The 27,539-nt window shown below is 39.4% G+C and overlaps 3 protein-coding genes across 5 annotated transcripts in view; all 3 read right to left on the reverse strand.

Moving 5' to 3' along the window:
- LOC311035956 (uncharacterized protein) overlaps window positions 1–27,539 on the reverse strand; it is a 96,823-nt gene that overhangs the window by 49,330 nt on the left and 19,954 nt on the right. For 2 of the 3 annotated variants that reach the window (XM_084044474.1, XM_084044473.1), the window contains exon 2: window positions 25,237–25,365. In XM_084044474.1, the coding sequence (XP_083900600.1) occupies window positions 25,237–25,241 (5 nt within the window). In that variant the 5' untranslated portion in view covers window positions 25,242–25,365. Of the gene's footprint in view, window positions 1–23,942; window positions 24,046–25,236; window positions 25,366–27,539 lie in introns of those variants that run through there. The other variant, XR_014599813.1, reaches the window with a different exon arrangement.
- Window positions 4,450–6,110, reverse strand: nkx2.1 (NK2 homeobox 1; the record flags this gene model as incomplete). The annotated part of the gene is made up of 2 exons (XM_084045828.1): window positions 4,450–5,126; window positions 5,744–6,110. 2 exons carry the CDS (start codon window positions 6,108–6,110, stop codon window positions 4,450–4,452), a joined length of 1,044 nt encoding a protein of 347 aa, XP_083901954.1.
- nkx2.9 (NK2 transcription factor related, locus 9) lies at window positions 14,739–17,081 on the reverse strand. Its single transcript, XM_084045178.1, has 2 exons — window positions 16,510–17,081; window positions 14,739–16,002 (listed from the first exon to the last, which is right to left on the reverse strand). The coding sequence occupies exons 1-2, from the start codon at window positions 16,664–16,666 to the stop codon at window positions 15,419–15,421; spliced, it is 741 nt and encodes a 246-aa protein (XP_083901304.1). The 5' UTR covers window positions 16,667–17,081; the 3' UTR covers window positions 14,739–15,418.

Raw genomic sequence — 27,539 nt, forward strand, 5'->3', positions numbered from 1 at the left:
CACTCTCATTTCAGCATGTAAATTCATAGTTTTCAGTGAAGAAAAAAAAACTAACCCTGGCCCATTAGGCTAAAACTAATGTCTGTTTGTGTCCCAGGCTCCCAGCCATTTGCGTATCTTCCCCATGCTTATTAAAATACATTGCTGCTAGTGCCATTACATTTTCCATTGAAAGAAGCAAAACAAAAAAAAACGGAGTTGTAAAATGCGTTTTGTTCCTCGGAGGGGAAAAATACTCCACTCAGTGAGCCCTGAATGCTGTATTTCATTGCTGCAACGATTATGCTGAAAGGTCAAGTATAACAGCATCTTGTGTTCCGCTTTGCATGCTAAGTATATTTCAGATTCCAAATGACCCTTGGGGGCGCTCTTCGCACAATGGATTGAAGAACCAGATAAATACAGGACAATTAAATATTTTGGGTGTGTGATTGCTGTTCCTGTGTAATTGTCCTATTCGTAATGCACATTAATACATGCTAAAGCTCTGCTGGATTAAAATGTTTGAACTTTGTAAAAGGTGGACAAAAAAAGTGGATATGTGGAAATTTCTCCAATCTTAATGGAGCTGTTACAAACTGGATGAATCTCAGCATCCATAAAAACAGATGCTTGTGCCACCTCCTGCTGTATTTATATAATAAACAAAAAACAAATTAATCAGCACTGTCTGTCATCATATATGCTACATCGGGCAAGCCGCCGCATCCTATTTCAGCACCATGGACAGCGCACATCACTATCTGCCCCTTTTAAACAGACGTCACAATTTCAAAATGATGAAGAAGCGCCAAGCTTTTAAGTTTAACCACACAGTGACACATTGATTATGTCATTGTGGTTATTTGCTCAAACAATTACCCATACACAATATATATGGATGTTTCAGAAGGCTGCAACCTGCAATGACCTGTATACATGCAATGATGATCCAATAAAGTCTACTACTCCGCATTACAACGGAGAAAGCTTAACGGTCGGATGGGGTGATGGAACTATTAGACCTGATCATAATATGACTCCTCATTCCGGTCATTTGATTTGCTGTAGTCCATTGGTGCTTTTTGGGATGTTTAAAGTTTAAACATCCCAACTAAGGGGAAAAAATAAGAAGAATGTACAGTCAACCTCGATATTTCAATTTCAATCTATAGGCTACTTTCAAATTGTATCCAATGTAACCTGCCATTTGGAAAGTAATATATGTCCAACTCCTCTTTTTAGATATGTGGTCTGGATTTACAATTTTAGGCCTACATCCAAAATGTAATACTGGCTAAAAAGGGGAATAAACCTCAGTAGCCCTAACTCAAATATGATTACCTTAAGATTACGGACTAATTGCTTGGGGTTCAGGGAGACCTTATACTGGGGGTGTCTACAAAAGAGAACGACGAGAGCACACACGCTTCCAACAAGTCATTCTCAACAGCTACAAGCTGCACACAAAGACCACACACCGCGCCAAAGACATGTTAATGTAATCCCGAAGTTCTCAGTTCTCCCCCGAACAAAACAACCCCAGCAAATACCTAATTGAACATAGTTTGTGATGCCGGTAAGATTTCATTTAAAAGAAAAGTCCAATAGGCTTCAAGGTAACCTAAATGGTGGCCTGGGGATTCTCTTAGCTCAAACCACACACGCGCGCGCTCGCGCACGCAGTCGGGCAGGGTAAGCTATTTAAGAGAAAAAATTGCTGAGGGAAATGAATGCCTGTATTTTTGAGGCAGTAAAACGGAATAATGCCACGACTGGTGTGAAATAAGATCAAATCCAAACAGCCCATTGATGAAAATACAGCCTAATGGGCCGTATTATTGGTCAACATCACTCGGCAGCTCTTCTGAGATTTGGACACATGCAGTGTGAAGTGCATGCCTGGATGAAGTCATTCTTTTTGCAAAGAGGAACATTTTGCCCAAGTGTCGACCTTGTATCAACGCTGAAAACGCTGAAATGAGGAGCGAGCGTGATAAACATGCATAGGTGAAAGTGTCAGAATACCCCCGCTCCGCCCCCCCCCCTTCGGTGTTGTTGATCCCTTGTCAAAACCAACCAAGTGGGCATGTGATGATACCTTGGGTGATGAAAGAAATAACAGACAGTGATTGATAGTTGGCTCTTAAACAAACCTCTGGTCAATGTTCACCTATAGTTGTTTTTCGTATTTTACTAGAAACAGTTTTATTAAAACAAACATAAATAAATAAATAAAAACAAATAGCTTCGGTGTTAAATGGTTGGGAAATTGCTAAGCAATTTACGAATGAGGCACCCACCACAATATAGCCTTTTAGATAATCAGCATATTCAGCAATTTAACAAATATTATTTTCGTCAAAGATCGAAAAAGAGGTTACACCCACGAGAAAGTATTTATTATTATTATTATTATTATTATTGTTATTATTATTATTATCCAGTGAAATGTGTCTATAGATCAGATTAGATCAGAATTAGGCTACGCTACATTTTGAATATGTTTTTAACAAGCCATTTTAAAATCTCACCGGCTTGGCTGAAAATGTTTACAATTTGACACAGACGAAGGGAAATTACAAAAGCAACAATGTGTGTGTAAGTGTGTGTGTGTGTGTGTGTGTGTGTGTGTGTGTGTGTGTGTGTGTGTGTGTGTGTGTGTGTGTGTGTGTGTGTGTGTGTGTGTGTGTGTGTGTGTGTGTGTGTGTGTGTGTGTGTGTGTGTGTGTGTGTGTGTGTGTGTGTGTGTGTGTCGACCCGAGCCATCATATGTTCCAGCGCGGATTTGAAATGAGCAACTAATTTCACTCGTAACCTTCTCCAATCAATTAAGAAGCAAAATTGTGCAACGGTAATGCATGCTTTCAAAACATTCAGCAATAGCCCAGTTGGCTGAGCTAGATTAACATTGAATCCACAACAGCCAGGTATTATACAAGGGCAGACACGCCATTGTGCTTTGGGGACAAGACACACTTTCAAAAGAGTACTTGCACTTTTGAAAATAATAATAACAATAATAATCCTTGAAATAAACTATGTCATGAGATGAAAAATAAAGGAGTGATTTTTTTGTTTAGGCATTTGTTTGTTTGGTTTCTTATCAATGCGTAAAACAAACAACCTCAGTCCTTTCTTTTCAATTCACTGATTGATTATTGATAAACCAACTCCTGATAGTGCACTTGTCTCGCAAGCTATTTGAAAAGAATACCGTGCTGTTTGGCCAGGGATTTCATCGATAAGCTTTCCTTTGAGGAGCGTTTGTTTGATGTTGGGAGCCGAGACCTCACCTTTCTGACTCACATTCAGCATACGAGCGCACACCCCGCGCAAAAGAGAGAGTAAAGCCGCGGCACATAAAGATAAATAGTTGCTTGGCTGCCTGCAATTGATATTGTGTATAGCTTAAACGATAAAACTGTGATATATGATCGAAGAAAATCACAAATTCCAGAATCGGAATGCTGAGTGATCGAGCAGACTTAAAATGAAGAATTTGGAGCACGATTTCCTATAGAAACAAGTCATTGACCAAATCCAAAACATGTCGTTTCCTCAACGGTTTCCTTGTTTCCAATAGAATAGGTGACAGGCTGCATAATATAAAAACCTATTACCAAGTAATAATATTACTTGGTATTCATTTTTAATAGGCCTAATATTGATAACTAATAATTAAAGACTGATGATGATTATTATTATGATAATAATAACAATAATAATTAAATAATAATAAGAATAGAATAGGCTTTGTTTGGGTGGGGTTCGTTTCAGCCGATTGAAACCAAATAGAATTCTAATCTAAACAAAAAAAAGTTCTGAATATTGTTTCCATAATTTATTAAGAGGATTGTTTTGTATTAAGTCAAATATCTATATAAGTTACAAAGAAATTAAAACGTACAAATACCAGTGGAACGACAACAAACCGCCAAGAGCGTCAAGACTGTACAACAGATACAGTACCTATCCAGTTGAAACCTTTTACAGAAATATACAAGCTATAGGTCTACGTTTTACAATAAATTCAATTATAAACCAGAGCCATCTGTGGGTGGAAAAAAAGTTTAAAGGCCCCCCCATACAGTATAGGCAATAGCTACAGGCTATGTCGACGTGTTTAGGTTCTATCTTTCTAAACCAAAAGCAGGTGCGGCCTACAACTGCTCATTCTTCTTTCTTTTTCTCAGTATAATTTACATAAATAATCCCCAAGAAGCGGCACTTGCACGTCAGCAGCCTTATAGGTCGAACGTTTTTTCTTCTTTTTACCCCACATTTTCCCTTTTCAAAGTCTTTCCAGCAGCCACTTCCTTTCAAAAAGTTTCAAGAAGGAGATCAGCGGTCTTGTTCAATGCACACAGTTAACTTATGCAGAGTCTGTAGCGATGTCAACGGTGTTTTAAATAGGCTATAGGTAACAAGTTTCTTCTTTATTTTCTTTTTATATGAGTTGGCGCTCTTGTCACCACGTTCTGCCATATAGCAAGGCGGAACACTGGAGGGCAGTGCCGTAGTCACTGGCACTGGAGGAGTTCAGGTGAGAAAGGCCGCTCACTTGGGTTTGGAGCGATGGCGGACTGCTCGAGTGTTGCGCTAAATCTGGTGAGTGCCCCGTGCTGCCCACCTGCTGGGGTTGATGCTGCCCGAGGCCCGAAGTGTTGCTGGACATGATCATAACGTTACCACCCTGCTGGTGGTGGGTCTGACCAGCGGACGTCGGCGTGTGGCCGCTGCCTTGGCAGGGCTTTCCGTCTTTCACCAGCACTGGCACGGCCACCCGCCGCGGCGACTGCTGCTGCTGCTGACACGAAGCTCCGTCCTGTTGCATCTGTTGCTGGGATACCTTGTCCTTAGCCTGCCTCTTCATTTTGTACCGGTGATTCTGAAACCAGATCTTGACCTGCGTCGGGGTGAGGTGGATCATGCTCGCCAGGTGCTCTCGTTCTGGAGCCGAGAGATATTTCTGCTGCTTGAAGCGTCGCTCCAGCTCGTAGACTTGAGCCTGGGAGAACAACACTCGCCTCTTTCTCCTCGGGGTGCTCGATAATGGACCCATGCCTTTGCCCACGTCTGCCAAGGAGCTGAGACTACCCATGCTGCCCATGTTCATGCCCGAAGAAGAGCCCATAAAGCGAGAGACTGAAAAAAAAGAAAGACAAATATTTAATTCGTAATTTTATAAAACAAATAAATAAAAAACGGTGAGATAACAGTTTGTCTAGGTATCTGATGGGAAAAACAGGGCTGTTGCATAGGCCCTCTCAATCACTAACCCTGGCAATTGTTATTCTGTTTGCACAGGCTATAACTTAGGTGGGTCAAAAGCACCGCTGTCAATTAAAATGCATTCAGTCAAACAAAATGCAATTCAATAGGCTAGACTGCATTTTGACATGCGAGCGTCGGCTGAACAACTATAGGCCTAAGTAGCCTATATAGGATTCAGATAAACAGGTGTCAGACCTGCAGACACAAGGCACCTGTAGCCTATTATACGCTGTGGTTCTCAAAGTGGATTTCAGGGACTATCGGGGGTCCTTTAGGTGGGGCTAAATTGACCATTACAAGTCTGTAACTCTGACAGTATAAAAATGGAACCAAATGGACCCGTTAGGGTTTTAGGTTTGAGAACCATTGCTATAAAACCATATAAAGTAAGTCTTATTTGAATGTCATTACAAAGAGCAGGATCAAAATCCCTCATCTAGCCCCTGATTCAAAGCAAGTTATAAGGGTAAATATATATATACACTCACTGGTTGAAAAGCGCGGATCCGGATTGGCTCCGTACCAGCCGGTGGCTGTGGCGCTGCTCCTCATGCCGTCCTGGTACGGCGGAAGGTCGCCCATGTTCCCCAGGTTGCCGTTACAGTAGCCCCCCATGGCAGTGTGTGACAGCTGAGAGACACCTGCCGCGGTCATATGGTACGCCGCGGAAACTGTGCCATTGTGGCCCATGTGGTGCTGCTGCATCGCCGCCTGAGAGACCTGCGGCTGTCGGTAACAAGTGAGATGTGCCCCCAAGTTGTTATTCTCCATACTTACTTTCTTATAGCTCTCCTCGAGGGGACTCAAGATATCGGAAACAGAAAACGGAGTCGTATGCTTGGGGCTCATCGACATTGTTCTGGGGCTGGAGAGGGAGAAATTAGAAGCCAAGGCAATCTCTCCTTCTCTGAGTTTTTTTTTCCTTCTCTCTTTTTTTTACTCCCCAAAACCCCTCTGCTGGTTCCTGTTGTCTCAACGTCGATCCTGCTAGATGAACACGTACGAGAGAGCGCCTGAAGTCCGCCTTAATTGGATTGAGTGGGAGCTCGGTGCTGGCTTTCGTTTGTTTTAGCTGGGTGCCAGGTTTAAGGCTACCATCAGAGGCGGGGCATCGGCAACAATACAAAGCAGCCCTAGCCTTCTTTCGCCCAGCGTAATTTCACGTTGGCTCCCCACGCACCCCTCCCACCAACAATAACCAGAACTGTACATGATCATACATGTTGAACCTGTCATTGTATAGCACGCGGTGCTGTGCCTCTATAGATTCATTTGGAGTTACTGACATGTTGCTGCTGTATGTGCTGATATACACAAGGCAGTATTTTAGGGCTGCAGTGACCACAATACACTTTATTAACTGTAGTGATGTTTACGACGAGGGCCTCTTCATGAAAGGAGGCCTATATGGACTTGAGAGTTGGAGAACCACTCCGCCTCTGAACAAGCCTCAGTTGAACTAGTGACTTTTAATGGCCATGAGAGGGCCTCCCAGTGATTGCAGGATTGTTTGTGTTATGCCTTATCAGACATGCAAAAGTGCACTTGCGGGGAGGGAAATTGACTGATAAGTAAATAAATACACATCCGCGTGTTAAGTGGCTGCGTAAATGATTAACCCCCTTTTTATACCATCGGGCGCAAGCAGCGTGCTACCCAAATTCAGATGCACAGTGGCAGCGCACACTCGTCTGAGATCGAGTCAAAGGAAAATCTAGCCTGGAGGAGAGAGCCACTCAGGTGAAGTTAACGGCGTTGGTTCAAGCACTCTCCCCCTGTAGCACCAGGGCAGGTAGCCGTCAGTCTTAAGGAGCCATAATAGTTGAACTCAATAATATCTAGATTCCAATATTTCTGCCTTAAAAAGCCATGTTTTTTTTCAGCTGGCGCCATTGTTGACTTTTCACCTTGCAAAATATAAATAAATATATAGAACTTTAAACAATCATACCTTTACAGTAGGCCTACGTATCCATTGTTGTTGTTAGTAGCCTACTATAGCATAGTATAGTATTAGAATTATCGTTGTTGTTGTTGTTGTTGATAATAGATAACAATAATATTATAATAATAATGATGATATCGATGATGAAGATAATAATAATAATTAATGATAACAACAATAAAAAATAATAATTAATGTAATGGTCGTTTACATATAGGCCTACAACATTATATATTTCTAATAAATATACAACTATGTAGAGGCTAAAACAGGCAATATATAGCCTAATGGCAAATGAATAAGGACGTTCTGAGCTGTGATGACAATTTTGCGGTGTTATATTTTAACCTAAGTATAACCTAAGTTCTATTGCATCCCAAGCAACACATGATGAGTTAAGGCTATAGCCTGATATCTTTATTTCACTGAGATACAACCGTCGTCTGCGTTAGGCTAATTACAGAATAGACATATAACAGGCTAATGATCATCTTACCACTTAAGCCCTGTATAAGTCTACTTCGTCATATTCCGCATAGCGAAAATAGCTTTTTAAACACTTGAACCCTCTACCATGCCTATTCTGTGGGGATGGCAGATCCGGCTATTTTTGGCAACGAGATTTGGTGTAAACGGAATAAAAGCGGCCCAAGTAGCCTACAGTTGTAACTCAGTTCCGTTTCACTAATAAGACTAGTCACTAGAGGGTTCAAGTGGTTAAGGAAACACGGCGTCTTGCTGGCTGTCACAATTTGTGTTTTTTTGCCTCATTGGAGGCCCTCTGAATTCTGCAGTTCTATTCAACAGCAGCCACGAAGGTGGAACAACTCGAGTGTAGCTAATATGCTAATTCTGCCTGACTTCTGCTTGACTCTGCTTAAGTCGAATTTCACAGACAATTGCACGTGTGGATGTGCACTGTGCACATGTAAAAGAACGACCAATTGCAACCAAATGCAAATTAGGAAACTAGGGCAACAATGTCATATAGTGCTCTCCACTAGTAGATCCCTTGGATTGTTTTTTTTAATGGGGATTACAATTAGGGTTTCTCTGCCGAAAGGTGAATGAGTTTGAACCAGCTAGCAGCACCACGCAAAGTAAATAACAGTATATGAAATACTCTAAAAGTCCTGGATTTACAGAATATGATTTAGGCCTAGTATTAGTATTAGTTTCACAAATAACCCCAAAAGGAAAATACTCGGACAGAACGGCCCATTACAGAAAAATACACATTCCTTTATTGGATTATAATTATTGGGTATCATCTATGCAAGAATATCAGGCATATAAGGCAAATACTATTTTTTTTTGTCAGGTTAGACAAGTTTATATTCTGTGACTGTGAGTCATGTAATTGCAGGCAATTAGAATTATAGCCTGTGTCTGCATGCAAGGTAAATCTAGCCTATGGCTTCCTTAATTGCGGAATTTCAGGAGGCAATCTTAATCATCTGAATCAGTAGGCCTACATTTTTTGTACTTGAACATGGCTATTACGGTCAATTAGCGTTAATTAGTCCAAATGCTTGCACTAATTCCTCCGAATAATGACGATACTTTGAAGTGGCGCGTGCAGAGCCTTTGTTCTATGAACGCTCAAGTTGTTTATGAGCTGAATTATCATGGTGATGATGCTTCTAACAACTTTCACCTGGCAAAGGATTATACAAGAGAGTGCTGCTGGTAGAAATCACATTTAAAGTAAATCTCACATTTGTATTCTACAAATCTGCATAGCCCTATCAATCCATAATATTGGGACACATTAAAATTATGGGATATAAAATGAGTGTATAGTGTAAGTGTTGTAGAGATATAGAGCAAGCGAGAGTGATACGCTAACGCCACAATCTGCTCCCAGGGATTAAGTACACTGTCTGTCTGTCTGTCTGTCTGTCTGTCCATTTCCTTTTTGAATTAATGTCTTAATTTTCATCTCTCCCTCTCACAATCTCTCCTCTTCTGACAAACATAACAGCTTCCATGGTTGAGTGATGGTGACCTTGAGTCAAATTATATCCTATGAAAGGACATTTGCCATTGTGTGTTAAACTATGAGTTGATACACATTACTGTTGATTATCTGTATATATTCATATGCACATAATATGGTTACAGATTGTAAATTACATATTGGTTTATTCAAATTACTGTTGATTCTCATATTCTTCCATATGCACATAATGACTGGTGATAGATTACCTGTGCCTATCTATTTATATTTATTTATATCTAATTAACTACATACAGTATTCTACATGCATGAACATATTGATTTGACTGTTGCCCATTTGACTGTGATAGATTGCACATTATATTCATTTATATCCGGTCAGGACAATTGCAGGTGGCCAGGTCAGTCCGTTTTCTAGTGGTGATAGTCATGTTTACTGTATTTTATATTATTATTACCCTATTGTTACTATACTTATTCTGTACTTATTCCCTAGTGGTTCTCGACCTTTTCAGGCCGTGACCCCCCAAAATAAGTATATTTGAACTTGGGTTCCCCCAAAATGATCATATTTGAACTGGGGATTCCCAAAAATACTCAAATTTGAACTGGGAGTTGAGGCATACATTTAATTTGACTCGGTTCCACAGACATATTGCAAAAATAGCTGATCAACATTTTTTGCCCTTTTCTTATATTATTTGACAATTTGGTCAATGTGTGACCAGTTTTTATAGTATAGTTTGTTGAATACTTTTAATGCAGTAATTGTCTTTTTTTCATTTCATTTATTCTCTTTTCTTAACCCCCCCCCCCTTTTTTTATGTGTTAAAGGTCTTAAAAGTCCTTAAATCGTCACTTCACTGTCATCTGGGGACCTCCCCAAAATCATGTGGAGACCCTGGGGGTCCCGACCCACAGGTTGAGAACCCCTGCTCTATATCTTTACCTTTGTTTCATTTCATGTGGTGCTGTGCTGCATGACAACAAATTCCCCTTGCAATCAGTAAAGGTCAATCTGTTTGAATGCAGCTAACTAAACTATTTCACCTATGGTGTCGTCATTCACTTGCATTATTACATTGATATTGGTGATCTGTCAATTTGTATTGAACTAGAGAACTTCCATCAAGGGTGACGTGAAATTAATTCAGCCATTTCACTTTGCTTAGAACTATTTATTTTGGTGGAAGAATCTGTTTTGTTTTCATTTGTTTGTGTGCTAAAAGTGTGATGTTTCACTATGCAGTGATAGTGAATGGAAATCTTACTTCAGGTGTTTATCTCAGAGCACAGAAGCTACAGTTAAATAAGATTGACAATATTTGGACTTATATATCTGCCCAGGACCTGCATGGCATATTATAAATCTAGATCTAGACTCAGTTATCTTGGGCCCCCTAGTGTTACCCATGCAGAATGAGCAGTCGGGTGGGCACCACACTACGGCCATAGGAGGGGCTATGGTAAAGGATCCCATATGATGGCTCTAGAGAGATACTGTATAGGCTGAGGGACCCACGTCCTTGAGAGTTAAATGTTAATAAATTGCCCCCTGGTGGTCAATGGCCGTGCATAATCCGTCCATGCCCCAAGGTTCTACCAAAGTTCTGCATTGTTTTAAGCATGTTCTATCACTTGAATTCTATTCTGAGCATAAACATTTGGACACACATTTTGGACAGATAGGAAAGTTTGGATGCTTTTTTACTGTAGAGCATGCAGGTAGTCTCTCATACTCAGACCCTTGTTCAGCCGCAATAGCTTCTAGCTTCCTCCTAAATATAGAGCAGGTAATGATGTCACATCAAGTCACACATTTTAATCCCCGGCCTAATATAATATTGTTGACCAACTTCTGAGGTCAACTTAAAATGCAAACAATGCAATTCACTGGTAAAGCATGGCCCCTATTGGACTAAATTGCCATTTCACCACAAGAGTTCAGTCCATTATGTGTAGCACTTCAACTGGGGATCCATCAGAGGCATGGAAACCCAATAGCATGTACTATTCTGCCATCTAGTGTAGGCATGTAAAACACCAACAAAATCTCCCAGCAGAGACCTGCATGCTTGCATAGGACATTGAGATTCTCCCAAACAGATCTGAAGAAGGCGGCACTCCAAGAATCAGCAAAACTGAGAACAAAAATGTCTTTGTCCTTGTTTAAGAATTTATTTTAAAGACAATGAGAAACATGGGGACACATTTTGGCATAGAGCCTTATCGTTATTATATATATATATATAATATAATATATATATAATTAGCTTGTTCACTGTTGACCCTAGATTAGAGGGGAAAGTTTGAGCCCACTCCAAACCCAAACAAAAACAACAAGATGCACAGCTCCATTGTGAATGGTTTGGAAAACATGTAATATTACATGAATACCTGAAGAAATATTTGTATTTACTATGTTGAATGAATCATGTTTAAATGATTTAAAAACACCTGTTGCCTGTTGGAGGTTCTCATTCAGAAAGTACTACTGATTCTTCCAGCCACAAAGATTGAATTGTAAATCACAGATTAGTATTGATTCTGTGGAAGAGGTCTTTAGTGAGTTGAAATATAAATGTGTTTTAGCCTATTCTGTAAGTATAGGCTATATAAATAGTATATATAAATACATTATTGAGCACATTTGGTTGAAGGTTTTGCTAATATAGTTGTGTTCTCTTTAGGGCGTTAACGTTTTGTTGAGAAAAGCAATGATGGAAAGTAACTAAGTACATTTACTCAAGTATACATAAGTACAATTTTTAGGAACTTTAATTTACTTGACTGGAGTATTTCCATTTTCTATACTTTTACTTCTACTCCACTACATCTCAGAGACAAATATTGTACTTTTACTCCATTGTAATTATTTGGAAACTTTAGCTACTGTACTTTTTATTATTATTACAAAATATACATTAACAACTTCAGCCCTATATTTAAACTTTGGCTATTTGAAAATAGCAGATCTACAAGCTCACAACATGTTGTGTTGCAACATGTGCTTGTAGATCTACTATTTTACACATTATGATATTTGTGAAATGGGACATTATGCATAATGAGTAGCCTACTTTTACATTTGGTACTTTAAGACTTTTAGACTTAAATACCAAATGTAAAAGTTTAAGTAAATTTTGAGTACCGGACTTGAAACAGATTTACTTGAACAGAGTATTTCTACATTGTGGTATTGATACTTTTACTTAAGTAAAACATTTCGTACTTTTTCCACCACTGGAGAAAAGTGTAACAAAAACGTGTATTAATATAAGAGCTGCTGTCTGCAGATTAAATGCAGGATAATCCCTGAGAATTTGAATCCATTAGGCTTTCATAGCCTAGATCGTCACTCGATTTGTATTTTCGATGAAAAACGTGATGCAGTTATTTTTCGTGTTTCGGGAAATGTTTAATGCCATGAGATAACTTACAGCTCATCTTTACTAAACCCTTATATATTAGGTATATTCACCATTAAATGTTTTTAATTCCGAAACCAAACCCCAATTCAGTGCTGGGTGAAAGTTTCACAATTAAGGCTTAAGGGGAATAGCTGTTGTAAAGTGTCTGTCTGTCGTGCCCTCTCTCCAGCCATGCATGCCAAGCATTCTCAAGTTAACTGTGGCTGGTAGCTCTTCATTCACTGGGTTCAGGAGAGGCACCAAAGCCAACTCATGTTTACACAGGCCTGGTAAGTTTAAATATGGTGGAATTCGGATTCAGAAAACAGCCTGTCAGGATGAACTTGATAGAGAAATGCTTGACAAAATAATAAATGGATGAACATAAGTTCTTCCTGAGAAACATTTAGCCTACATTAGGGGACTATCTATTTTATTGAGAATTTATTTTAAAATGAGCCTAATTAGGACTGTGTCAATGGCACACAATAACATTGCCTAAGATTAGATAATGTAAGATGGAGCCTATATACAGTTGTTAAGCATGGTTAAATCATTGGTGGATTATGTCTTACAACAAGTTCATAGTCCGAACTATCACTGTATAGTGTCAGTCCGTGATAATGCTATAGGCCTAATGTTCCTAATGAACATAATAGCAACGCTTCTGGGATTTTGCTACATTTTGCGTTCTAATATCGTATGTATTTCGTCTTTTACCGAGTCTTTAAGTCAACGCGTTTAACTTTCCGAAAGGGGCCCAATAGGCCGAGCAAAACTACAAGATGGGTAGGCCAGCCTATACTACCAAAACCCTTTTCAGAGTTCTTCTGACCAACTTAAAAAACCAATGGCAACCTCTAAAAGCCTGTCTTTGTCACCCTTAAAACCCACGATGCTCTAAAACACCATTGTGCTGTTAAACCTCATAAATTTGTCGCGGGGACTGATTAAACATTTCGGGAATTGAAACACTAAAGATTTTGTCTAGGTCCCTTTTGGACGAGGGACAATGGTCCATTCACAGGGAGACACACAGACAAAAAGAGTGTTTAAGGGGAGATGCAGCGAGCTGAGGGGCTCGGGCAGTCCCCTCCATATGTGATACAAGGTGGCCCTAGCGAGCAGCACAAAGGGCCAGGTGACAGGGACGATGCGCTGCAGGGTCACAGGACGAGCAAACAACATCACAGGGGTCGTGAAAGCACGAAGCACCATGTTTTCAACATATCAAGCCCCCTGCCCCGCTACACATTTAAATAGCCTATACAGCCTGTTGCCTATTATCTTGGCCAACTGAAATATTGTATTATTGTAAGACTAAAGAAAAAATGTGTCACCCAGCAACAGGCAACAGATAGGCCTAATTCCAAATAACAAATTAATCTTCTTCTTATAGCCTATAGGAGACCATCATTTTCTCCACAGCAGACAGTTCAGATTTCTAATAGAAAGATGAAATATCTGACGATGCTATGAACACTTTACGAGATAGTTACTGACTAGCCCAGACCCTAAATATAGGCCTAACTATAGCAGGTTACCCTATATTCATATTACGAATTGTGATGTGGCAACTAGCCTTATCTGAAAACTAAAGTAAACTCCTGGTCTTGGACATTTAGGCTGAAATTCCTCCTCAAACCCAAATAATAGATTTCTTGTCAAATCGTCGGTGGCTACTCCTTCCTTTGCATACTGTCACTTTTACGCCTAATTGTGTTAAAGTGAAAAGCAGTCCATGGGCCAAAACGACAAAGGGCTTTTCTAGTGGGTATGGCTGTAATGTTTACTGGGTATTCTTATGCTGAGCCAAATCCAGTCTTTTTACAGTCATGTTTGCTCAGCTTTTGGCTCTTGGTAGTTTTTTATCATTATAAAAGCCTCCTGGGCCCATGTCTTGACCTGCTGCATATTTTAACGTCAAGCGTGTATTAGACTGCCATGGTAGCATGGTAAATTAAGCAAATGAAGTCTAGTAATGTAAGTAAAATGCATTTCATTAAAATATAGGCTATATATCCTATATGCGTCAAGCACACACTGACTAAATTACCTCATTAGAAAACACTTAAAAGGCAATAAAGTAAAACATTTGAGATAATTTAGACTGATGGAGCAATTAATGTAGGCTACAGAACATTATGTGAAATTATTTATTCATAATTTTGTTCAGAAAAAAAGCAACAATTAAAACATGTGGCCGTGGTATATTTCAAGGTAACAAATATAACATTATTATGTCTACATTTAAGCTAATAGCTACTGGCACTGCTGCTATCATAAGATACGGTCTAGTGCAGCCTACAATTAACGGCAAACATATTATTTAAATACACAACACACTGAACACAAGTATTGTGTGCAGACTATAAAACGGCCATGCACAACCCAATACAAATACATTATATCACAGAATAAACAATTGGCCTATTCACAGGCTACACCAGTATAGGCTCACGCTTCAGAAAATATTACGAACAATATTCATATGAAAATAGTCACAAAATACTCAAAATATCAAAATAAAATGTGCAAAATATTTCCTATAGAAAATCTCTATTTTTTTTAAGATGCTCGAAAATCCGCAAGAGTACACATTCAGAATACATTTGATGCAATTCTCTAAATGAACTTGCACATAGCGCTGTAGAACACTGGTTCTCAAACTTTTACATTTCAAGGACTCCCCCTTAACTCTGACAGTATACAAATACTGTCCATTTGGTTCCATTTGTATACTGTCACAGTTACAGACTTGTAAGGGTCATTTTTAGAACCCCCTCAAGGAACCCTGGGAGTCCATGGAACCCACTTTGAGAACCACTGCTGAAGAAACATGGAACTTTCATTTGAACGCCTGATATTGAACAGAGTCGTTCATAAAGTCTCTCCAAGCGAAGGTGTGTTTGGAGGCCGGCGGCCCGTGATGGTGAAAGTGCTGGTATCTGGGAGCCAACGCGAACGGGTGCTGCTGAAAAGTCTGATGATAGGCCAAACCGAAGGGTGATTGATGACAGGTGGTCGGCGCGATGCAACCCCCCTTCTCCGTGTCAATTAAGCAGGTCTGATACGGTTTCCCGTCCCGGACCAAGATCGGGACCACGACTCTGCGCAGGAACGGAGGCTGGTGATGCGATAATATCTCGTGCTGCTGCGCTCCTTCTGTCCGTCCTCTCTTCATCTTGTAGCGGTGGTTCTGGAACCAGATCTTCACCTGCGTCGGCGTCAGGCTCAGGAGGCGGGCGAGATGCTCGCGTTCCGGGGCGGACAGGTAGCGCTGCTGGCGGAAGCGCCTCTCCAGCTCGAAGGTCTGGGCCTTGGAGAACAGAACCCGACGCTTCTTCTTCTTGTTGTTGTTCCTCTCGGAATCCGAGTCGACGACCGTTTCGGTGGAATCTGGAGAGGCCTCGAGACTGCCTTCATCTGAAGCTGTAGAAACAAGCGTTATGATACGTTATTGACAAGTCGGGTTACGTGAAATGCCATGATACCTGAATTAGATGAGGTTATATAGGTGAGGGCAGGTGGAGGTTGCCATGTGTTATTATTTAATTATAGGCTACATATAGCCTATAACACTGTTTCCCAAACGGTGGGTCGGGATTCGGGACCCATTTGTGGGTCGCGGACACATTTGTCTGGGTCACGACTGAGTACATTTCAAAACATTAAAACATATTATAATAATCCCCCCCAATTTTTCATGAATTAAAAACAAATTCAATGTTTTTTCTAAATAAAATATAAAATCAAAGAAATTCCATACATTTGAAAACAAATATTTAAGAAGTAGTGAAAATAGCCAATCTACAAGCTTGCAGATCTGCTATTTTCACAAGTTTGGGTCCCGGACAAACGTTTAATTTCTCTTTTGGGTAAAAGTTTGGGAAGCACACGAAAGAAATCATACGCGTTAATGAATACGATGGCACTTACATAGACAGGGGCTCCGGTCGCACTCAATCCATGAGGAATATGGGGAGCTGGTGCAGGAGCGGACCGGCGACGGCTGCGAGGCCGTCTCGTTGTCATCATGCTCGGGCAAATCCAGAATGCTCCTGACGGAAAAACGGAACTTTGTTGGCACAGCCATTTGCGTCCGTGCGCAGCACTGTCTGCCCTCGAATCCGTTTGCGTAAAAGCTGTCCAAATAAGGAAAACACAGCAACTAGCCAACAGAAAGCACCGTGGGAATAAAAGGCAATGTGTAGCCTCTCCACTCCAAAACAATACCTAAGTGTAACCGTGTGTGCACGAGGCTTACTGTTTATATAAACAGCACTTTGCGTCGTTTATAAGGCTCCTCTTCTCTTCGGGGGGCGCTAACTAAGTACCTGAATGGCTGGAGTGCTGTCATCCAATGGCGGTAGGTGTGGACGGTCAGAAGAATGAGAGACAGAGGCTCAACAATGACCGAAGGAAACACTCGTCATCATTACACATTCGCCCCGTATCGTCCCAACTGGGAAACAGATAATGGTGATTGTTGGGAGCTGAATCACGTCTTGGGTGGCAAGTGACAACGGAGCCCATCCCATCACCCCCCCCCCTCCCCCCCTTCACCAAAATAACATGTCTAATATTTGCATACAAAGTGAGCAATTAGCGTAATGCCCCAAGTTGGTTTAACTAATACATTTAGTGTGCGTATATATATATAGGGCCGTTATTTTGCAGGCTTGAATATCTTGATATACAGTATAGGCCTATGTCATATTCGCGTGTTTAAAAGAGTGATATGATATAGCCTATTTATTATTTGTCTTTAAACAGTCAGCAGCATTCATTAAAAAAACACTCTTTTTGAGATGTACAATTGTGAAATCTGTGCAGACCACCAGATAAAATAAATTAATAAAAAAATAGAGGGGAAAGTATAAAAAAAGAACAGTGAAGGTAATCGTACGTAACGTATATAATCTGTCTATAACACGTTTGATGGTCTCTAACCACTTCAGTGTGGCGCACGAGGCAGGTCAGTGTCACAGTTCCCACAACCTGCTGGAGGCGGATGTGCAGCGCGCCTCGCATGGTGACAGCCAGGGTTGCCAGGTCTGGCTATTATAAGCGATAATATTATAAGCTTTGGGCTTGTTTTTCTGTAAAGTTGGTTCTAACTGTTGGTGCTGCTTGTTTCTAAAGTGTTTGCTATTTGGGCTTGCTTCCAAATTATTGTAATCATTTTTTAAACCAGTGGTTCTCAAATATTTTCATTCATGTTCTGTGCCAGGGAGCATTTTAAAATAGCAGCTCTACAAACTGTGAGCTTGTAGATCGGCTATTTTCAAATAGCTGATGCTTATAGGTTTAAAGTGCTCATGTGGCCTATAGTTGCTTCTTTTGGGCTTGTTCTCCTAGACCTGGTTGCTTATTACTCTCTCACAATCTGGCAACACTGATGGTGACAGCACCGGTCCTGTCCGAGAGGAGAGGAGAGGAGAGTGGAGGAGAGGAGTGGACGTGCCTCCCAGTCGTCCTGGGTGGTCGGACGAGAGAGGGAACACAAATACATGCCAACCAGAGGAGGGGGAACAAAGGGCAAAATGTAGCCCCGCGTCCGAGACCCGTTGGAAGCATTTGTTCCAGTCAAGATTTTGCATTTGTTCAGTCTCGCAATAATGGCTGATTGACGCCCCGGCACAATGTGCTTTAACTTTCTAGGATAAATCCGAGCTTGTTCCGTGTTGTCATGGTTTTGAATAGGACTGAATGGGATCTGGGGTACTATATCTACTGCTTTACGTCTACTGCTAACGCGTCTATAGTGCAAAACCGATATTACATTATGTGATTTGAAACGTATAAAATTCCTTTTTGTTTTTCCACAGGTCTACACAAACTGACGACCTCATATTGTCCGCAAGTGATGAATAAATTGCTTCTACTTCAGCTGATATTTGTGTAGCTTTTTCTATATTTGGGTTAATCACACCTGGACATTTTATTATTTTGCAGAAAGAAGCCTGGTTAGATACATTTAAAAAATATATATCCTTAATAACCACCCTAAATAATCCTCACACAACAGTGAACAGCAACAACAACAGCAACAAACAAAAATGTGAACATCTACGCCTATTATAAGTATATTAACCACCCTAAAGAATCCTCTCACAACAGCAACAACAACAACAACAGAAACAACACCAAACACAATCTCTCTTCTGGTAGTCTTATCTCAAGTGTAGCTTTTCAGTAGTGTGTACACAGGCTACCAGTGGTTGACAAACAATTTAGGATTACAGTATAGGCTATGCTGGAGTGGCTAGTTTGCAGAGGGCTCTCTGTTGAAGAGCACAACACTGAAAAGCAAAGAAAAAGTCATGTCCAGAGAGCGGGAATTTTCTGTCCACAATGACCCTCCCAGCCCTTAATCTATTTAACACCCACAGGCTTCAGTGAGAGTGGGTCCTCTGCAGCTCCCAAGAGCTCTTCACAGCCAAATATTTACTCTGTTGTTAAACTCCCAATTTCCATCCTCTTTCTCAACCAAATGGATGTTTTCTCACTGGGCTGGGCATTTAGCATGCAGATACAATCTAAACAGCAAGGGTTTCTAAGATTTACAAACAGCTTGGCTAGCTGCCGGACTTAATGGAAATTGTTAAATTTAAATATAACCTAAAAGATTATAATACACGCCATATGGAAACATATTGATCTGTTCTTAATTATGTCCAAATGATTAGCCACAAAGTCTTCTCACAAATGTTACTCATCAAAATGTCTCCCCTGATTTCTTCTCTGCCATTCATAAATGCTGTTAGGTTTTCAAACAATGTGTTGGGTCACTCACTGTTGCATGATGGAGGCTGCACCTGCCTCTGGAATCCTGCTCTCCCCAGGCCTGCCCTGTAAATTCAATTAGCATTTTGGTGGGGGGCATCTAATGACTTGGCAGTCACATCCCTCTCCGCTGTAACTGGGGCCTTGTATGGGTGAAGCTGTTGAGCATGGACCAGCTGTGGGTTCACTGGTTGCTCTGAACAACATTCTAATATGACACTATAAGAGACGCTTTTGGGTTGCCATATCTGATGTGCAGCATGCCAAATCAAATGTGGCGTGGTCATCTTATGACGAGCAGAACAAAACCCTATGTCTCCTTTGTTTAAAGCAGATTAAAATGCATAAAAATGAACTGACTTATTTATTGTTTGCTCAAGAAAAATGAATAGACCAAACTTTAAGCTCAGTTATGTACTCATGTTCAATCTAGTAAATACTCATGCTGACTAAATAAATAAGTAACCTGTTAGTATTAAGATCATGTCCATATTGTTCCCACTAGTGAACAATATTCATTTTGGTGCTTCTAGATTAAACATCAGTCCAAGATGTTGGAACAGTCCATTTTTTTTACGTTGAATTTATATAAAGTAAAGTTCAGGGTCATTACTATTTAGCATAGGTAACTGCTATTCATTCTAAAAAACAAAATGCAATCAAGTAGTAGTTAATTAATAAGTCAAATTAATTAGTCAAATGAAAGTAAATGAATGGCCTAATTCGTCATACTACAGGGTCACAGAAAAATAGCCAAATTAAACAATCTACAAGCACACAATGTGCTGCTAAGCGTTGTGGGCTTGTATATCTGCATTTTTTTTAAATGGCTATAGGTCTGTCTGTGGGTTTTATAAATATTGAACCAATGATGAGTATTAACAAGAGCTTGTGACTAAATAACTACATTTATTCTACTATTTTTTCCATTTCTTGAAAGGTAACCGTTTTGGGGAGATACATTGTTTTCTTTCTTTCTTGTGTGTGTGTGTGTGTGTGTGTGTGTGTGTGTGTGTGTGTGTGTGTGTGTGTGTGTGTGTGTGTGTGTGTGTGTGTGTGTGTGTGTGTGTGTGTGTGTGTGTGTGTGTGTGTGTGTGTGTGTGTGTGTGTGTGTGTGTGTGTGTGTGTGTGTGTGGCAAGGTTACTTAGGTGGTCTAAAAGACTTAACTCAGAGAGTGTACAGATGGGCCTGTCAACTCAGAGAGTTGCGTTTGGTTCCATTTGTACACTCTCAGAGTTAAATTAACACTGAGGATTGTACTGTGTATTTTTTGTTACCACACAGAACTGGTACAATGAAAAGGTGGCTGGCATGATGAGCAGTAACAAAGGAATGCCACCACTTGACATTTCCCATTCATTAGAAGGTGTCAAAGGTGGCAATGTCAGCAAAAGGCGGCATCATGAGTTGCAAAATAGCATTTTCTTGTAATCCTCATTAGTCACCACCCTAAAGCCGTGAAGAATTGCACCAGGGACAAACCAGCATTTATTTTAAATACTGTGATAATAGATATTTACATCTTCATTGGTAAGGATTACTAAATTGTCATGCAGTCTTTATTACGCAGTGATCCAGTGGTTTATACATTCCTAAGCCAATTGTATTTTTTATCTGGGCAGTCAACTGTACCCTTACAGTACACGGTCAGAAGAATATTATTTAACTGTGGCGTGGTCATCTTCTTATGACAAGCAGAACAAAGACCCTACTACAGCATGTCTCCTTTGTTTGAAGGAGATTAAAATGTAATGTAAAATGTATCTTGTTGCTCAAGAAAAATGAAAAGACCAAACTTTAAGCTCAGTTATGTAGGCTACTCATGTTCAATCTATATACAGGCTGACTAAATAAAATAAGTAACCCATTAGTGAAAAGTATTAAGATCATGTCCATATTCTTCCCACTAGTGAACAATATTCATGTTGGTGCTTCTCAGTCCAAGATGTTGGAACAGTCAATTTCTGACGTTGAATTTATATAAAGTAAAGTTTAGGGTCTTTACTATTTAGCATAAGTAACTGCTCTATTCTAAAAATACAATGCAATCAAGTAGTAAATTAATTTACTATTTGATTTTTTTCAAATTTAAATATATATATATATATATTTAATATATCATATCATAATATATACAGGCTGACTAAATAAATAAGTAACCTGTTGGTGAAAAGTATTAAGATCATCATGTCCATATTCTTCCCACTTGAACAATATTCATTTTGGTGCTTCTGGATTAAACATCAGTCCAAGATGTTGGAACAGTCACTTTCTGACATTAAATTTATATAAAGTAAAGTTTAGGGTCATTACTATTTGGAAATATAACAACGCATAACTATGAATCACTGCCTTCCATTTGGATTAGCCAAAGACTAATTGGACAAAGTATAATTGAACAAAACATCTGCACGAATGTAGATCAGTAGATGTGCTTGGAAGTACTCACTGAAAACTGAAGCCACCCAAGCTCAGACCCCTATTTGCTGAACTGTGCAGTGTGGGCCTAAAGGGCACAACAAAACACTTTGTGCTGCAAATTTGTAGTGTGTTGTGTTTAGTTTAGTTTAGTTTATTACGGATCCCCATTAGTCCTCACCACAGTGAAGACTATTCTTCCTGGGGTCCAAACATTCACAATACAATTAAAACATAATACAATGTCATTCTACCATTGCATAGTTAAAACAACCAACAACAAAAAAATGATTGAAGATTTTGATCTTCACAAATTCTATAAATGATTACATAGTATATCACCTTTTAGTTTGCAAATCAAGAAATGACAAACAAAACAAAAATAATTACAAAAAATAAAATAAAATAGTATATACAATTAATCATAGTTCAAACATTTTAAACAACTAACTAAATCTAACTATTTGACTAATCACGGCTTCCTTCAATTTATTTTTGAAGCTTGATTTATTGTCTATCCTTATTAAATGTGGCGGTAGCCCATTCCGATATGTTCCTGATATTACTGTTCTCTTAAGTGCATTAGTTCTAGGTATTAAAGCCGAAGTAAATTGACCACCCATAGCCTGTCTTGTGGCATAGCCATGTCTAGTATTGGTGGGTTGTATCTGTAACAACAAATGTGCAGGTTTACCAGTATGATAGATGTTAAATAAAAATGTCACAAGGCTACAAGCCAACCTTTGATCCACTCTCATCCAAGACAGTGCAGCATGCATCCACTCAACACTACTCCTCCCAGAGCAGCGCAGAGCGAGATGTGCTGCACTGTTCTGAGTGAGCTGAAGTTTGTCCAAATCCTTTTTTGAAGCACTGGACCAAACCGTTGGGCAATAATCAAGACTGGACAAAACTAGCGATTGTAACACAAGTGTAACTGTTGAACCAGTCAACAGATGTACCCCTCTTTTTATCATTGAAATGTTACTACTCATTGTATTCACCATTTTGTTAATTTGCATCGCCCAACAATTTGGCCTCTTTAACCTGTTCAATAACAGCACCTTGTAAAACAAGACTTAGTTCAGGATTCGATCTCAGCATATATCTAGAACCCAGCATAATACTCTTTGTTTTTAAAACATTCAGCTTTAGCCTATTTTCACTAACCCAGTTAGAAACCAGCATTAACTCCTCTTGCAACAACATATTAACAGAAACAGAATTTTCACTTGATACATACATTGTAGTGTCATCTGCATAGATTTCCATACATGCACTGTTTAGTACATGTGGCAAATCATTAACAAAAAATGAATAAAGCAATGGGCCTAGACAACTTCCCTTGGGGACACCACATTAAGGGGTCACCATCTCTGATAATGTACCATTAAACACTGCACATTGTTGCCTGTTAACCAAATAAATATTCATTAATTCAATAGCACTTTCTTTAAAATGATATGCTGATAACTTTCTGAGCAGCAACACATGATCTATTATATCAAATGCTGCGCAAAAGTCCAAAAGCACAGCACCCACCATTGACTTCAGGTCAATATTTTGTGTGTGTGATGCTCTACTGCCCTCTTGAGGCCACCCTTTAATGTTGAAAGACTGACTTGTTTGCATGCTGGTGTTGCACCAAAAATAGCAAATCAACAGCACTCTCAACACTTCGAAAGGTTGATTGTGAGCTTGTAGACTGACTATTTTCCAGCACAACAAGATGTAAAAATCAACCCATAGGCTGATTTTGTGGTTTGTTTTCCAATTCAGGTTAAGATTAAAACTGCATTGTAAGACAACTTTCCTGTTCTACCCTGGATTTGAACCCAGGTCTCCTGCGCAAGTGCTGAATTTATTTACCACTGAGCAAATAGAACCTGCCCGCTTGAAATTGATCGTGTCAAAGGTCATGTCCAACCTAGACACAGGATGTTAATGTCTCAATAGAAGAGCAGGGAGACCAAATACAATGCTATGCATGCTATGGGACCGCAACGCAACCTCCCATAGCCTGCATAAAAATGAACTGACTTATTTATTGTTTGCTCAAGAAAAATGAATAGACCAAACTTTAAGCTCAGTTATGTACTCATGTTCAATCTAGTAAATACTCATGCTGACTAAATAGATCCCATAGCCTGCTAGGACCATTCACCAAAAAAAAAGAAGCTTATTGGGAAATGTAAAAGTTTTGCTTCTTTGCTCTCTTCATACCAATGGTCAATGCTCATGTGCAAGTTCAGATCAATTGGTCAACCCTATACGGAAAGACAGGCAGAGGTTTCCTCAGTAGGCTAAGGATATTAGCCAATTATCTATTCATCTTGGCATAACCGATAACCATCCCCAATCGTTCAACATGTAAAGACCTGCAAATTCAGCCAGTCAGTCAGGAAATGAATTCAACTGGAAAATAGTATTTGTTACCTCAATATGTAATTTAATTATGTATTAATTAGGTAATTAAGTATGTGGAACGTCATCATCAGCTAATAAGTAAAATAAGGACTGGAACACATGGCTCAGATTGAGGGTTAAGAGATTCCAAGGGCCCTCACTGATGTCTGAGATATGCCTTTTATTTGTAACGCAAACTGAGGTTAAAGGACAACTTTGTTTTTTTACAACCAAGGTTTATATTTTAGCTTGTAATTAAAGTAAATAAAAGATGAGTGTTATTTTTTTTTCATTTACTGCTTTCTATAGTTTTAGCAATTTTCACAATATTTTTTAGTGGGCGGGGGCATTCTGTCCGGTGGCTAAATATGCCTTTTTTACGCAATAAAAAAAGGTCCTGTGGTCTTTGATGGCCAGATGTGAGTTATTGGGGGCTAGAAACAAGCTTCTGTAAATACTAATAAAGAAAACGCTGGGTTATTGTGTAAAAAAAGACATATTTAACCACCGGACAGAATGCCCCCGCCCACTAGACACACACTGTAAAAAATATCGCGAAAATTGCTAAAACTATAGAAAGCAGTAAATCAAAAAAATGTAACACTCATCTTTTATTTACTTTAATTACAAGCTAAAATATAAACCTTGGTTGTAAAAAACCAAAGTTGTCCTTTAAGGGTGATTCAGAAGACCTCGACTTGGGAGAAGATCATGGGATTTGTATCAAAATTACCAGTAGATGGCGCCACAACATTATGGGATATAGTATTAGCAAAGCCTGATCAAGGATGGTCAGCACTGAATCAGTGACACAGCACTGTGTAGTTCTAGGGACTGGCTCATTTTGCAGACAACTGCTTCAACTGTTTTATTCACATTGTTGTTACCAAAAAACGTTTGAATTTGGAAACTTTGCCACAGTTGTTTGCTGCTTGTTTGGAGTATTGCCCATATCACTATTGCCCAGAACAATGTTGAGTGTGTCACCATGATTATACAAAACCACTGGAAAATGTGTTGTTGGTTGTGGGTTGTCATAAAAATTGACTCACCTCATTGTACCTGTTCCTCATTCTTCTGAGGCGGCTGCTGTTTCATGGAACACCATTTTGCAAGGACCCTGCATGCCTGACTGGGTGCTTGACACAAGGACACATTTTCCAGTCCATCCTCAAACTCACCTGTAAAGAAATTAAACATGATTCATTTGGGAATTGCCAGTTACCCAGTTTCTATACGTAGGCTACATACTGTATACATCCTGCAAAATGCAAACAATTTGTCTCAATTTCTGTTGACAGCAGGCCTATACATTTGATTCTATAGCATTCCAAGCATGTGTGTAACCCATCGTTGTATATTAAACTTTTTTTTGTATTCACACACATTAAAACATTGCAAATATAGTACTTTATGAAGTGTATGTGCATGTGAGACAAGAATCCCATCTAGGGTTTATGTTGAAAGCACACCACAACCTAAAAATCTAACAATAAATACAAAGACAACACAACACAAAAACAACAAAATATAGAGTGAGGCATGCAATTATATAAATACTCAATCAAAAAAGTCAAAAGAAAACCAAGTTTAAACAAATAAAGCACAGGATTGAGGCTACACTTTTCCCCATTTGGGTGCTTATTAATGCCTCTTAATTTTAAGGTAGTGAGGGCGGGGTGTCTATCAGGTGTAGGGTGGTGTTCTATAGTTATACACCTCTATATTTGATTGAATATCGCCCCCTGTGGGTGTGTTGGACATAAGTACAGTACAGAGAAGTACAGTATGACTTCATTGTCTCTCAATTGGATAAGAATGAAAGTAAGAAATATTTATTGGAAATATAATTGGAAACACTGTTTCACAGCTATTTGAATAATGTTTATATACAAATGGTCAATTGTTTGAGTTTATAAAATAAAGATGAAGATGGTTTCCTGGACGTGGTAGTTGGAAATAAACCTTTTCTGAATTGTATTAGGGAGATATGGGGTTATACTGGCCCATTGATACAACTCTTAGTAAGGTATACAGGTATATTACGCTGTAAGGTTAGAAGGCAAGTGTTGGACAAACCTTCCTAATAATTCCTACAGATTTCATCAAATTTTTTTATACACACAACATCAATTTGCTCTTTTCAACAAAGTTTTTCATTCATCACCCCCAAAAATCAAATGGATGATATATACCCTAATGTCTCTTCCCTGAATAAAAGGCATCTTTATAACTGTATAATTGCTGAAAATATAATAAAATTAGATTTTTCATATTTAATGATAATTTACATAATGTAACAGTTGGCTATTCTCAGAGTTAAATTAACACTGAGGATTTTACTGTGTCTTCTGCGAGTGCACTGTCTAAAAACGTCAAAGTGTGCCCTGCTGCTGCAACATCGACCCAAAATGCGTCACTGCAGAAATGTGTCTTGTGTTTGAGCATGCATCTTAATGAATTAAAAAATATTAATATTGACATTCCTAAATTGTGAGTCAACGATTCTTCAACTTTACACTACCTTAATATCAGCTTGTATTTACATTTATGCTTTTTCATGACAATATCATGACATATAAAAGCACACTAAATGCAGGCTATTAGATTCCTCAGTTTTTCCAGTGTCCTTGGTCAGACAGGACAAAGAAGGTTCCAAATTAGAGTGGAATGTAATATTTAATACTAATGAACTCCAGGTGCCAGACGAACAGATGTCAAGAGTGATGGATGCTTAAAAGTGTCGTAAATATTGTTTCTTTTGTCCCTCTCACGTGAAACCCGGCCCTGGCCTCTGAAACACGACTACATACGTCGTTAACCTGCGTTCGTCCTCATTAAGGGTGCACTAAAGTTACAGGGCCACTCAACCTTTGAGAAGTGTTAACCTGTAAAGGCCTTTAATGGCGTCACCACCATTTGGACGATAAAGGTTAGAGTCATCAATGGTTATTATTTCAACAAGGATTTGAAGGTATAGGGCATTTTCCAACAGCAACGCAAATACAATAGTTCAATATGTTCTATGTAATTCGTGCTTAAGCATGATGACGGGAGCCCAAGCCGTTATATGAGATATTGGCCTTCCCTAACCTTTGCTGTAATAAGAATTACTGCACCTCCTTATAGCCTATTAGTGGTTATTTGAACTTCCCACAGGCTATAATGCAGCAAACTGGGTACTGCAACATTTATTCATCACTGCTTTAACCCTGTATCTTACTCCTTGGAGATCTGTGAGAATCCAAGGGATAAAGGAACATTGCATCCATGACACCAAATGATGTTTTTTGGGGAATCCCAGAAAAGGGGAATCACTGAGAGGATTAGAGACAGTAGCCTATATGTCTCAAGC

The sequence above is a fragment of the Gymnoscopelus microlampas genome (assembly GCF_963454915.1).
Source record: "Gymnoscopelus microlampas genome assembly, chromosome: 20".
NCBI classification, from domain to species: domain Eukaryota; kingdom Metazoa; phylum Chordata; class Actinopteri; order Myctophiformes; family Myctophidae; genus Gymnoscopelus; species Gymnoscopelus microlampas.